This window comes from Notolepis coatsorum (genome assembly GCF_963971535.1).
Source record: "Notolepis coatsorum genome assembly, chromosome: 10".
In the NCBI taxonomy this organism is placed as follows: Eukaryota; Metazoa; Chordata; class Actinopteri; order Aulopiformes; family Paralepididae; genus Notolepis; species Notolepis coatsorum.
Window position 1 is genome coordinate 132,135,742 of NC_140174.1, and position 14,855 is coordinate 132,150,596.

Consider the following 14,855-nt stretch of genomic DNA (forward strand, 5'->3'; position numbering starts at 1 on the left):
TGTGAACGGTACCCATCCCTAGTGGCCAGTCATGAACAAATGTCAATTTACGTTCAGCAATTTTGTCTCTTGTTTGTTATTGTTATTAAATTGCTGTATTTTATCAGATTCAAAAACAACATATTAGCAATATATATCCTTATATAATCCTTATTTATCATCGTATATCATTCTATATCGGCCACCAACTGCACTGTGCTCTAAATATCGTCAAAACCCGGTCGGTCGACCACTAGTCTTCTCCCTTCATGTGTGAGGAGCCTTGGTTTACATGACTTTCCTGGTCCTTGGAGTGTAGAACTGTGGGAAGTTATCTGATGGGCTACATCAGCCTCAGCTCCATGTTCCAGACCAGTGTTGTTTCATCGCTGCCTTGTTTTGAATGAAAGTTCCATCGTTTCTCATCTGTCATCAGCACTTCTCTTTCTCTCCTCTCTACATCACAAGCCTGATGACAGTGATGATTATTATAATTGTATATATATTAGGCCTGTCCCCAACTAAGGATTTGTATAGTCTGCTTTGATTGGCCAAAATGTGCCGATAGTAAAATATGATTATTATTATAATTTATTTTATCATTCCATTTGGGCTGTGGGGGTGCTTATTGTCTGAAGGAGTCGACTGAAGGCTTCTTGTCCTCTGCGAAAGCATGCAATTGGTCCACTGATGGATAAGCTACATCTTGATATTTGTCTAGTGTGTTCATTAGATGGGTGAAATCCTCTTTCAGTGCCTCTGTGCCCGTTTTCTTAGGCAGTTAGCGCTGTTAGCGTTAGCCACGCTTCTAGGCCTCTTTGCTTTTGGAAAGAATGATCCAAATATATATATATATATTATTATATATATTATTATAATGACTTTTTTTTGCATTCGACTAAGAGGTTGGCAGTCGACTACGGCTCCTTTCGATCGATTAGTCGACTATTCTATATATATATATATATATATATATATATATATATATATATATATATATATATATATATATATAAACTAGACAACATCCTGCACGGTTATTGTATTTGGAAGAAAAGGTGATTCTGATCATAATAATAATAATAATAATGTCACTAATGTGTTGGTCTGGCCTGCAGAAGTCCAGTGCTGACGTGGAGACCAAGCTGTCCCTGGCGGACAGGATGAAGGGGCTGCAGGAGAAGGAGGAGTCCTGGAAGAGCCGCGGGAAGGGAGCCGCCAACGACTCCAGCCAGTTCACTGTGGCCGGACGCATGGCGCGCAGAGGTAGCCACACACACGCACACACGCACGCACACACACACACACACACACACACACACACACACACGGACGGACGCGCTACATCTTTTTTTTATCTACTTTTTCTCCCCATTTTTCAATTTCAATTTCGTATTGTCCAATTCTACCCTCCCCTGTCTCGAACGCTGTTAGGCCATGCCTCCCACAAGCCGGCTGCAATGTGGACGAAGTTTTGAATCACGTGTCCCCTCCGGTACTCGAGGAGGCAGCCGTCGCATCTCTCAGCGGCGAGGGTCTGCGTGGGAGGGACATGCCGCCCTTGTCGCTTCCTGATTCGACTGCGCAGGCGCACCGACCTGTAGGAATTGCTGTCCACAACGTCCGATCCCCACCCACCAGCTTCCCACCCCCTAATACTGCCAATTGTATTAGTATGAACGACCAGCCAAGCTGGTAGCAACGGCGAGAGCTGGGCTCGAACCCAGCATCTCCTGCGTTGGTGGCGAGCGCCTTGCCCACTGCGCCACCTAGCCGCGTACAGACACGCTACATCTATAACTGGAACCCATTCACTGATAACCAGTCTAGGAACACCAAACACAAACCATTGTTTTGATCTGATTATCTGATTGTAAGGTTTAGTGGCTATACCGTTATTCCAGTCCATGGAAACCTTGTTTGTATTCCTGGCTCACACACACACACAGACACACATCTCACGCATCCAACTGCATCGCAAGGTAAACACACACACGCCTCACAGGATTTCAGAGCAGACACACACACACACAGGTATGGTGGCTCACAACGAATAAACAGTCAAATCTTTTAGCCAAGTGATTTACACAGAGTAATATTAATAATAAAAAAGACAGAATCATCCGAATCCTGAATTGAGCTTTGAATGCCAATATACCAAACAAATTCTGAACCATTGGAACATTAGGGCCTTACACCACAACTGCCGCAGTCTCTTTATAAACAGGATGAATGAATGAGTGAATAAGTGAATGACTGACACTGACTGCCTTTATAGCGCGCTGCATACATTCGTAAGTACGGGTGGCCCCCGGTGGGATTGAACCTCTTGCCCTGGCAGTGTTTAGTGCCTTGCTCAGAGAGCACCAAGCAGTCTGCCCATTGAGCTGCATAGTAGCACCACACAAAGCATCCGCACTATGCGGCCTGTTGGACCAGTGATGCAGCAGGAGTCCTCATGTAGCGGCTAACGTGTCCATCAAGCGGGGGTCCTTTATGACTCCAGCCATGCTGAGAATCACTGCAGAGTGCAGCGGTTGGTCAGAGATAATGGTGGAGTTAAAAAGTACAGGGCTGCCATTGGTTCTTCACATTTACCGACAGAAGAATTGCTTTACACTGTGTGATATGGCACTGGGGGGGGGGGGGGGGGGGGGGGGGGGGGGGTCATAGTTCAATCCATTCAAAATAAAGAATCCAACTACAGTTCACCTCCCTAGTGATGAGAGCTTTCATTCTCAAGAATGTCTTCATAGACTGGATCTACAAGAGGACTTTTACAAGTCCACTTCCTGAATGGATTGAATGCATGGAAAGCTGGTTTGACTCTGGTGGATGTCTCTGCCCCTCCAGGCCTGGTGTCCGACACAGGGAAGGAGGAATCCCCTCTTCAACACCTTAAGAAGTCCAGCGGCACGCCTGTCAAGCCTCAGGAAGGTACCACCATCAGTCAAGTCCCTCCATCCGTCACTGGGCTTCTATTCTAATTTGTTTGTGCAGTAACTTGTTTGTGCGATTACCTAAGACGTTAAAATTAATATGACTGTGTGATGGTTGTTTCCACTGGGCAGAAATCTCCAGCAGAACTGACGTCAAGGTGGAAGGAGACAAAAGACTAGACAAGCTGGAGTCCTTCCTGGACAAGCTCCACAGTAAAGGTACAATTCAAAAAAAAATTGTTAGCTATTTATTTATGCATTTTTATTTTTATTTCTACCACTATTGGTGCTATTCAGTTATTCATCTCTAGGGGCAGCAGTGGTCATATATCACTATCCGTTATTATTTATGCATTTATAGGGACATTATTATTTCTTGCTGCAACATCATATGTTGTAAATAACATGTCAATAACAAACTGTTACTACAGTACCACCACTACTACTACTAATAATAATAACAACTTTATTTATATAGCACTTTTCATACATGGATTGCAGCTCAAAGTGCTTCACAGCAAATAGCATAAAATTAACATAGGCAGGCATACAATTTGCATACAGTTGACAGAATAAAAGCAATGCATAAAGTGCAGACATAAGAATAGGTATAAAAGACAATCAAAGTAGTACAATGTAGAAAGTGCAGACATAAGAATAGGCATAAAATAAGTACACTACTACTAGTATCATAGGGTAAAGTTGTGTTGTTGTGACAACTCTTTACCAAGCTCCTATCTGTGCCGTGTGATGCTATCTTCAGGGTTATGATGTGGAGCCTTGGCCTTTTACAATTTCAGCCCAAACTATGAAACACCTGATAGACTTCAAAGAGATCCTGAGTGACACTTCCTTTTTCCTACTTCCTGTCACCTGGCGTTGTGTGTGTGTGTGTGTGTGTGTGTGTGTGTGTGTGTGTGTGTGTGTGTGTGTGTGTGTGTGTGTGTGTGTGTGTGTGTGTGTGTGTGTGTGTGTGTGTGTGTGTGTGTGTGTGTGTGTGTGTGTGTGTGTGTGTGTGTGTGTGTGTGTGTGTGTGTGTGTCAGGCGTGGGCAGCGGCAGGACGTCCACTGTAGAGGTGACAGCAGAGACGGAGAAGGAGGTGATGACGCTGGACGACGACGAGACCTTCAGCAGCTTCTACAAGGCTGTGTCGCCGTCGGCGCTGAACTCTAGCGTGGTGATGACCGAAGAGGACCTCAGTCTGATCCAGGCCAACACACCTAAGTAAGGCTTCTGAGGAACCAAGAAAGACCCCCGTTGACTTCCGCTGGCATCGCGTTTCATTTTGTATAATTGTTATTGGTGATTTTCAGACCGATATACATACAGAGAAACGGTACTGAAGACATATAACAAGACGGCACAAAAAATATAACTTCATCACTAATATACGCCAATACGTTCTACTTCCAATATCTTTGACTAATTGTGTTGTGTGTATGTGTGTGTGTGTCTATGCACATGCGTGCCTGTGTCTGTGTGTGTGCCTGCGTGCGTGTTTTGCACTACTTTTATTGTCTTTTATACCTATTATGTCTGCAATTTATGCATTGTTTTTTTTTATTGTCAATCGGTGTGCTGATTTTATACTATATAGATAGTTATTAATATTTATTGTTATATTGTGGAAATGTGTGCATTGAAATGTCTGTAAAGTCTTGACGACATTTAAAATGAGGGTGACCTCGATTGTCTTTTCGAGTATAAATAAAGGTTGATGGTGTGCATGCGTGTGCGTGTGTCTATGCACATGCGTGCCTGCGTCTATGTGTGTGCCTGTGTGTGAACCACATGGGGATAGAGCAGTGCCTTGTTAACTAGCTTGTGAAAAGGTTTCCAGATTTAGCTAATAAGCTAAAAGCTATTTTCAAACCTGGCCCTATCTTCACAAATGCCACGGAATTGGTAATAATATATTAATGTGGGGAGAAAAAAGTGAAATATAAAATAAATAATGTCTTTAAAATAACCCATTATAGGCCCAATCAAAAATATATACGTGTTGTATGCTGTACAGCAGTGGTTCTCAAACTGTGGTACGCGTACCACTAGTGGTACTTGGTGGTACTGCTGGTGGTACTTGAAAACATTTCCATTTTTTTTTTTTTTTTTTTGCTGTCAGGCCACTGAACTTAGAAGCAGGCCAGGCCAGTGTTTCTGGTTGCGGCAGCGCGATAGTTAGATAATCTAAGTGGGGAACAACCAGGAGATCACTGTGACAGAGTCTGCAGTCTAAACAGTCATAAATCTTTAATTCAACTTCAGCCCTGATCATAACCATTTATTTTTAGATTTCTTGTAATGTCAGATAAAAAATTTAATACTCCCACTTTTCTGAAAAGAGTCTGAAAAGAGTGTTGCTGCTAATCATTGACACATGCCTAGCCTGTAATAATCCCCCCCAGAAAAATGTACTTTGCATTTGATATATTGTAAATATTTTACTTTTTGTGTTTTTTTTAACAATAATTTGTGATGCCATCACACAAACTGGCATTTAAAGGGTAAACATTCAAAAATGTATTGAATACAGTATGTGTTTTCTTTTCTTTTTTACAATAATTTGTGATGCCCATCACAAACACTGGCATTTAAAGGGTAAAAATTCAAAAATTCCTGCACCAGAATGCAGGAAATTAAGTTTTTGTAACAAAATAATTTGTGTGTGTGTGTGAGTGTGAGAGAGAATGACGGACAATTGCTTGCTGTGTGAGAGAGGGAGAGAGAGAGAGAGAGAGAGAGAGAGAGAGAGAATTAAGTACATTTGCTGAAATACAGTTGTTCTTAATTTTCTCACTTGCTATGTGAGAATGTTAGTTATTATGTTCTCAATGCCCCTTGCATTGTATGAGTTGTGTGGAAGCGTTTGCTAGTTCTAGTGCTATCCCTTTGTACATTGTGGCTGTGTCTGACAAAAGTTAACAATAAATAATGGTATTAGGAATACATTTGCCTCCTGCGTGAACTGTGCATAGCTGAATAGACTGTATTTTAACGCCGGTCATATGGTGGTACTTGGAGAGCCAGCTACGTTCTCAGGTGGTACTTGGTGTAAAAAGTTTGAGAACCACTGCTGTACAGTATGTTGTAGTTTTATTTACATTGGTTTCCTCCGCAGGCTGACCTCAGCCTTAACGGAACACAAGCGGGCGGTGCGCCCGGCCAGGAGGAACCAGGGCTCCCGGAACCCCCTGAGGGCCCTCGCCGCCCGCAACGACATCCGCCAGGTCTACACCGAGCAGCGGCTCAACGTGGCCAGTCTGGAGACCAAGAGGATCCAGGTGGAGAGGAGTGAGTAGCTCACCGAGGAGGGGGGTGGATTGATTGATTGAACATTTTATTAACAGATTGCAGAATGGGGTACAATACAGTACGGCTCAATACACACAATTGTTAACACATTCCCTGCCACCACTTTGATCATCTTATACCATTCTCTGCCAGTACTGTAAGTCTATGGAGATGTTCACCTTCTTTGCAGGGCTTTAACTTTTTAAATTGTATTGCTAAATTGACATTACTATGGCCCATTCAACATCGATTATCTATCGTTCAGGATGTAGGAACGTTTTACTTTTTCATTCACACATTCATACGAAAATACCGTCTAGAGTATAAATATGTTTTTATCGTTTTCTGCAGTAATTCCTAGAACGTGAGATATAGGCATAAATGCATATATTAGATTATCAAATGCAGTTTGATACCGATCGACGCTATATAAAAAATTTCAACTGTACATGGTCCTAAACGTTATGACTGATCATGTGCGGGTGAACGGGGCGGGGGGGGGGTCGTTTATAATTCCGTGATCGTTGTTAAATGCTTCATGTAGTATGGGTGATATATAGATCAGAGCAGTTTGTATGGATAATAATAATTTAAAAAAAACGTTGAAACTCACGGCAGCCTCCTCTTAGCGTTGGGCGATGATACTGGAGCAAACAGATCCCAGTTATGTGATGGGGATCGAGGCGATCCATTTCCGGTTTGTATAATAATAATAACAGCCCAAATCATGTGGATTATTGAGTTATGGCAGCGATCCATATCCATGGTGTGTGGCTAGAGTCCTGGGATGATAAACGAGTGGCCGGACGGATTTAGGGGACGGACCGAGCTTCAACGGGCATATCCGGTTTGGCAACTCGCCGATCAGCCACCAGGTGGCAGTATTGAAGCGTTGCAGAGTTGTGTCGGCTCAGACAGCATCAGACAATGATCTGTGAGTGAAATATGAATACCATGGCGAAAATATGAAATATGAACAGAATAACGTTGTACGCCGTGATCTGGCAGAATTCGCATGAACTTGAAACCCGTTCTATGATGTTATTGGCGGAGAAAGTGTTAAGGGGATGCAGACCAGAGAAAGACTTTCGTCTTGTTTACATCAGGGTCCCCCATTTTCAATTCTTAATTGAATTGGAGGGGGACTGATCAGCAGTGGACTTGTTGTTTATCTGTTCAAATGTATTTTACAGTATAAACACAACATTTGAATAATAATAATACATTTTATTTGGTGGCGCCTTTCACGACACCCAAGGTCACCTTACAGATCATAAAAATACAGCAAGGCAGTTAAAAACAAAACAAACAACAGGAAGTATAAAACAGTGGAGTTAAAATAACAAAAACTAACAAACAGCAGGGGGTATAGAACAGTGACACAGGTTATAGTGAATATGCAAGTTTAAACAGGTGGGTTTTCAGTTGTGATTTAAATGATGATAGTGAGTCAGACTGTTGGACATGTGGAGGCAGGGAGTTCCAGAGTCTGGGAGCCGAGCAGCTGAAAGCTCGGGCACCCATGGTGCTGAGGTGTGAGCTGGGGATGGATAGGAGTCCAGTAGATGAGCGGAGGGTGTGGGAGGGGGAGTATTTAATTGTATCTTGTAATTGATTGCTGTTCTCAGGTAGACACAGAGTGCAAGGCATACATTTATACAGTCGAATATTGACGGATACACTATTGAATAGTGACTATTCAAACATACAAACATTCACATTCACACCAATACTCTCATCAGGTCTCCTAACCCTAACCCTACAACTACCGTACTTTTCGGACTATAAGCCGCGGCTTTTCCCCCCATTTTTCGACCCTGCGGCTTATATAACGGTGCGGCTTATATGTGGACAAAACCCGAAAATCGAAATATTCCTTTTTTTACTGCATTGAAATGTTATTTATCTGTTCCCTTATTTGCTAAACTTAATACAACTTGTAAATGAGTTAATGTTATTTGTCTGACACTATTGTGTCCCAATGGGAGTCATTCTCTGTAGAGGTGGGAACTTAAAGCTCAATATAAGAACGGCCATGCACCACCACTCACAGAATCGAGAAAGAGCAATCAATCTGTCAATCCTTTCCGTGTCCGGGCCGGGTGAGGTTTCCCGTGTTGAGTCAAATTAAGCCTCAAGCTCCACTCCTTACATATGGTAATTAAACATTAAAACACATGCGGCTTATAGTCCAGTGCGGCTTATATATGTACACATCATTCAATTTAGCTGCTGCGGCTTATAGTCAGGTGCGGCTTATAGTGCGAAAAGTACGGGTAGCGTTGTTCCTGTATGAGATTGCAGCTGTATAGAGGTAGTTGTGGTGAGTTGTCTTCATTTCATTTAATGTCAAACCTACATTATATTTATACTCGAAAGGCAACCGAGGTTTCCCTCATTTACAGTCATGTCAAGTGTACAAATACGGAAATCACATTAACAAACGAATCAATTACATCACATACTGTACAACTTGATTGGCGGTTGGAGATCAAGGTTTTAAACTCTGCAACAGACGGGATCTATTGATTAAGTCTCAAGCTTTAACCTCTTAACCCTTTCTCTGCCACGCTTATATCCATCCTTGTAGCCAGTCTGCCAGCTCTATTTGTCTATGGAGATGTTCACCTACTTTGCAGGGCTATAACTTTTTAAATTGTATTGCTAAATTGACATTACTATGGCCCATTCACCATTCAACATCGATTAGCTATCGTTCAGGGTGTAGGAACGTTTTACTTTTTCATTCACACATTCATACAAAAATACGGTAGAGTATAAATATGTTTTTATCGTTTTCTGTAGTATTTCATAGAACGTGATTTATAGCCATTTATGCATATATTAGATCATCAAATGCAGTTTGATAGCGATTGACGCCAGATAAAAAATGTCAATTGTACAAGGTCCTAAACGTCATGACTCATCATCTGCTGGTGACCGGAGGGGGGGGGGGGGGGGGGGGTCGTTTATAATGCAATGACCGACGTTAAATGTTTCATGTAGTATGGGTGATATATTGATCATAGCAGAGTTTGTATGGATAATAATAATCGCTAAAAGATCGCTATTATGGGATGTTGATCTAGGCGAACCATTTCCGGGTTGTATAATACTATATACGTCCAAATAATGTTGTTTATCGAGTTATGGCAACGGATTATCCAGTGTGTCCAGATGGAGTCCCGCGAGCGATAGCGAGTGGCGGACGGAATAGGGGTGACACCAAGCACTTCCGGCCCCACTTCCGGTTTGGCAACTCGCCGATCGGCCACCAGGTGGCGGTATTGAAGCGCTGGAGAGTTGAGCGGAGTCCTACAGCACCAATCAAGGATCCGTGGGTGAAATATGAATACCATGACAGAAATTTGAAATATTGATCTCAAAGACGCTGTAAAACGTCATTGGCAGATTAAGCATGGCGAGGAATGACGTCTTAACACGTCATCAGCGGAGAAAGGGTTAACAGGAGGGTAAATTTTTTCAGAAAACGCCTGAAAATTGCATACCCAAAGTAATTGCAATTTATTATACTTTATACGTATAGCACATGCATGAGTCTGGTCTCTTTTGAAAGGAAACATTCTGAATTTTCATCCACAACAGGAAGAATCACTCTGCATGATTCAATTTCTTTTTAAGTTAAGTTAAGTTTTTAAGTTTTTTTTTTACTTCCATTTGAATTATCTTGCCAACAGAGGCCTCTTACAGGTTCCAGCTGATGGGTATGACCTGGAAAACATAATGGGTCCATAGCCTCAAGCCTTATCTAGTACAGGTCCAAAGTTGATAACAATACCACAGAAAAATAGTGTTTTACACAACTTTTTCTAATGGTATGTCTATGTGTGACTTAAACCGTGCCGCCTCTCCCTCTCCAGTGGCCAAGCACTCCAACCTGGCGGACGCGGCGCTGGCTGGCCTGGCCAGCAAGGAGAACTTCCGCAAGGTGAGCCTGCGCAGCGTCAAGTCCACGGAGGTGGTGACCAACAACAGCAGCCTGCCCTTCAACAAGCTCATGCTCATCCGCATCAAAGGTTAGAGACACACGGTGGTGGGGAGACACATTCATGTTTTTATTGTCTATGTGGTGTGGGGGTGGGTGGGGTAGTTCATGCTCCCAACCAACCGGAGCAGAGCGGAAGTGATCGATAGTGTCTTAAGTCTTTACTCGTCACTAGGCCTGTCCCAGACTAAGGATTTGTATAGTCGACTTTGATTGGCCAACATTTTTCGATAGTCAACTGAATTTTTTTTTAAATAAAATGATACATTTTATTTGTTTAATTCCATTTGGGCTGTGGGGGTGCTTAATGTCTGAAGGAGTCGACGGAAGGCTTCTTGTCCTCTGCGAAAGCATGCAATTGGTCCACTGATGGATACATCTTGATATTTGTCTAGTGTGCATTAGACGGGTGAAATCCTCTTTCAGTGCCTCTGTGCCCTATTTCTTAGGCAGTTAGCTTCCTCGCTGGTATGTGCGTCATTAGCGTTAGACACGCTTCTAGGCCTCTTTGCTTTTGGAAAGAATAAAAAAATATATAATAATTATCCTTTTTTTTTGCATTTGACTAAGAGGTTGTCGACTACGGCTCCTTTCGATCGATTATTAGACTATTCGACTAATCGGGGTCAGCCCTACTCGTCACACACGCGTACAGTGGCAGTGAAATGTTTTCTTCTGCTAGGCCCCCGATTCAATGAAACCTTTTTTAATCTCGAAAAATCATTGAGTGCAAGCTCTCATTTACAATGCCGTTGAGAAATACAACACATAATAAATACAATATAGAAAATACAAACAATATAGAAACAGAAAGTCAAGCAATTAAACTAATCAATGATATATATGATATACAATTATGAATAATTAATACAACTTCCGACTGAGGTGAAATGGTTGGCTATTATAGATTTAAACGGACCAATGGATACTAAAGTATTGAGTTTCAAGGTGCTTTGCAAAACATTCCATGTGTCGGGGCACAGAAGCTAAAAGCAGATTTTCCTAATTCAGTTTCAATTTCCTTAACACTTTGGATGCCACGCCCGAGATTTCTCGGGTTTACCCCCCGACCGTTGAATGCCCATCGTTTAAAAAAATAAAAAATAAGAATTAGCGATCTGAAATCATATTGCATCAAGCGAGCCTACCCTTGGATATCCAGTCACCCCAGGCTCTCAGATGTGAAAAAAGCGAAGTGAATGGGATAAAGGATTTCTGACTCCACATTTTACGTCTCACTGATGCAGCCGGGGTTACCAGAGTTCATTCTGGAGCCGCTGAGCCGCGGCGATTATGTGTTGTACTGTACACACGGTGGATCAATACAATTATCGATTTTTTCGAATGGTGATCAGGAATTGGAATATACCATTTGGATACCATCTGATGTCAGGTAAGGAATCTATGTTATCAATCTTAGGATAATCAGACTCGTTTTCACGGAGATATAAGCGTTTCCACTATATGTGATATTGCTGTTTCACTGTAAAAGCCATCAGGAAATAAGAGCAGCGATTATCAGCGCGCGGCACGAGCGTGCGTGCGCACACATATACTATCGATCATCTAGCGTTTATTTGAAAACGATTCATAAATAGGCCGACAAATGACAACGTTCTGGAATATTCCAGTAAAAGGCGATTATCATAGAATGGGGGGGGGGGGGGAAAGTTGACCCAGTTTTAGCGTTTTTATCAAACATTTTGTCGACCAAACCACAAGCTCCACGCACATGCATATTTTAATGCATGGAATCATAGCGTGCGTGTGTCATCTTAATGCTGACGTCACACGAGGTGCAGGGCAGCAGGGGCTCTGAGAGTCACACACAGCTACAGTAGTGGCAGGAAGCAGAGAGCCTTGCTACTACTAGCCGAGGAGTGATGAATGAAAATGTATCTGTTTCACCTAACACTATTGCTCCGTGATCATAGCCATTCATCTCTAAAGCTAACCACCATTTGTAAAAGCCACAACCACGTTACCATATTTGTAATAATGTAAATCATTGTGTCGTTGTACATATTGTGTATATAACGTTAGTAGCTAACGTAGCTTAGCTTAGCTTGGTAGCCGCCATTCTCGAAACTCCTAACAATGCCTGATTTAAAATGGTTCTCTCCTCTTTGTATACCTTTGTCCTCACAAGTATTCTGCCAGGGAACTTATGGACACGACAGTAGTAGTAGTTATAAGGTGTTTGATCATTGTGTCGTTAACGTTAGTTAGCTAATAGCTATCGTGGTAGCCCCTTTCGTGACTGTGATGCACCGAGTGCTATCCGAGGGGGCTACTATCGTATCAACATGCTGCGACGTGTAGCTTGCTAGCCGGCATTATGCGCGTGCAGTGCTTTGCCCCACAGGTCTGAGAAGAGGACCTGCACATTTTACTCGTTCCCAAAACTCTTTTACATGCACGACAGTAGACATAATGCTAACGTTAGCGGGGTAACGTTAGCCACAGCTATATAGCCAGCTTGATACTATGACCCGGGGATAAGGCGACAGCCCACAGACCAGTAGCGCTGCTGTACTGAACAACAGGCTGCCTAGTGGTAAATGTAGTTCTTTTTTTTACGACATTAAAAACCTTATAACTACCTTGTTTCAACCAGTTGTAGCTGGTCCATCAAAGTCTCAGACGATTAAACCCATCTGCGTCTTGTAAGGCGTCCATTTGGATCAAGGAAATGGCTTTCTGCACTCGTCAAACTCCATTGTAGTGGATCAGAAGTAGGGAAAGTTACCTGGAGTGACGTTGCGGCCCTGCTAGCGTCTGATAAGCTTTTAGATTTGCTTGTGCATGTTATTCGAGCGTGGACCTTTTTAACCCTTTCTGAGTGGCATTCCCGGCGTCAAATGGAAAAAGAAATTATTAAATTAGATACCAATGATGTAAACTACCCATAATTGAAGAGTAGGGTTTAACCTGCAAGTTGGCCTTTAAGCATAAGCCAATCACCAGAGCGAGTATGATGAGGTCCAGAGTTCCAGTCAAGTAATGAAGTGATTACTAGGCTTTATACAGAACAGCTTATACAGAAACACATGCCAGGCAACTCTAATTAAAAGTAGTGAGCAAATACATCACTCTCTCAGATCGATGCATCACTCTCTATACTGAAGTGGGCCACTAAGTATGTTTTCGCTTCTGCAGTTTGACGTGTCTCTGGAGGGGAACTCTATTTTAACACTGCCTAAGGTTAAATTCATGATATACCATAGATTGCCAGCGCTATTTGTCTATGGAGAAAGTCCCCTTCTTTGCAGGGCTATAACTTTTTAAATTCTATTGCTACATTGCCATTATTAGGGCCCATTCAAAGTCCTATATGTATTGTTCATTGTGTAGCAACGTTAAACTTTTTCATTCACATATTCATAGTAAAGTATGGTCTAATGTATAAGTATGTTTTCATCTCTTTCTGCAGCTTTCTCCAGAATGTGATATATAGCCCCAAATGCATTATATTGATGATGAAATACAGTTTGATGGCAATCAGCGCGATATAAAAAATTCCAACTAGACGTACTTCTAGAAGTTACTACACGTCATCTGATGTTGACCGGATGGGCGAGGGGGCGTTTATAATTCCGTGGGCAGCGTTATACCAATCATCTAATGTGGGTCAAATGTTGATAATAGCAGTTAGTATCGAAGACGGTAACGTTACACGCTGAAACTCACCCCAGTCTCCGCGCGCCGTTGGGCGATCATCGTAGAGTAGAAATCTTATCATTATGGGATATATTTTTACCCGGTCCATCTCCAGCTTGTATAATGGTATATACGTCCAAATCATGTTGTTTATCGAGTTATTGCCAATCGATCACCGTGTAGCGTGACGAGCCAGAGTCCCATGACCTATAGCGAGCGCCCGGAAGTACTACGGACGTCTACCACAACCTCTATGCCACATCCTGTTTGGCGATTGCGCCGATCGGCCACCAGATGGCGCTCCTGAACCGCCAGAGAGCTCAGTGGGTCCTGCTGGTGGATCTCAGGCCAGCGGAGGGGACATATGAATCCGATCGCAGATTTTTGAAATATTGATATAAGGACGACGTAACGCGTCATCCGGCAACTTTAGCATGGCCAGCAAAGACGTCTAAAGACGGTTCCCGGCAGCCAAAGTGTTAACATCGATCAAAGCCAATGGCAGAATGTGGGGCAACAGTGATGGACAGTTGGCCTTCACTCCATCACTGAGGGGGAGGGATGTTCTATTTGATTGGAGTTGGGAAGGGGAATTATTTCAAAATCCATGATGATCATATTTTAGCACTGATGTGATGACCCTTCCTTCTTTTATCGTTTCCTTGTCAGTTATTGGATTAGCAAACATCGCAACACAAAATCAACTTGGGTCCATTTAGAATGTTTTTGTTGTCGAGATGAAACCGTCCATATTATGTGTGACAAACGATCTGTGTCTTCTGTGAATGTGAGACATGTGAATAAGAGACTATTAGAATAATAAACAAAGCTAGTTACCTTGAATCGATAAATCCATTATTCTTAAAGTCCTGCACATTAAAAGTTGTAGATATGGTGTACATAAAAACTTTGGAAATCATTTTTCGTGCTAAGAGCAAAGCCTACCAGTTTGTATTCAATGTCTCTTTAAACCAAGGGA

General features: G+C 42.4%; 1 protein-coding gene across 3 annotated transcripts in view; it reads left to right on the forward strand.

The window, feature by feature from the left end:
* Positions 1–14,855, forward strand: part of LOC311235953 (supervillin-like) — a 271,644-nt gene that overhangs the window by 178,943 nt on the left and 77,846 nt on the right. For all 3 annotated transcript variants that reach the window (XM_084323493.1, XM_084323494.1, XM_084323495.1), the window contains 6 exons: positions 1,098–1,245; positions 2,833–2,916; positions 3,051–3,137; positions 3,963–4,143; positions 6,038–6,210; positions 10,092–10,247. In XM_084323493.1, coding sequence (XP_084179619.1) covers positions 1,098–1,245; positions 2,833–2,916; positions 3,051–3,137; positions 3,963–4,143; positions 6,038–6,210; positions 10,092–10,247 — 829 coding nt within the window. The remainder of the gene's footprint in view (positions 1–1,097; positions 1,246–2,832; positions 2,917–3,050; positions 3,138–3,962; positions 4,144–6,037; positions 6,211–10,091; positions 10,248–14,855) is intronic.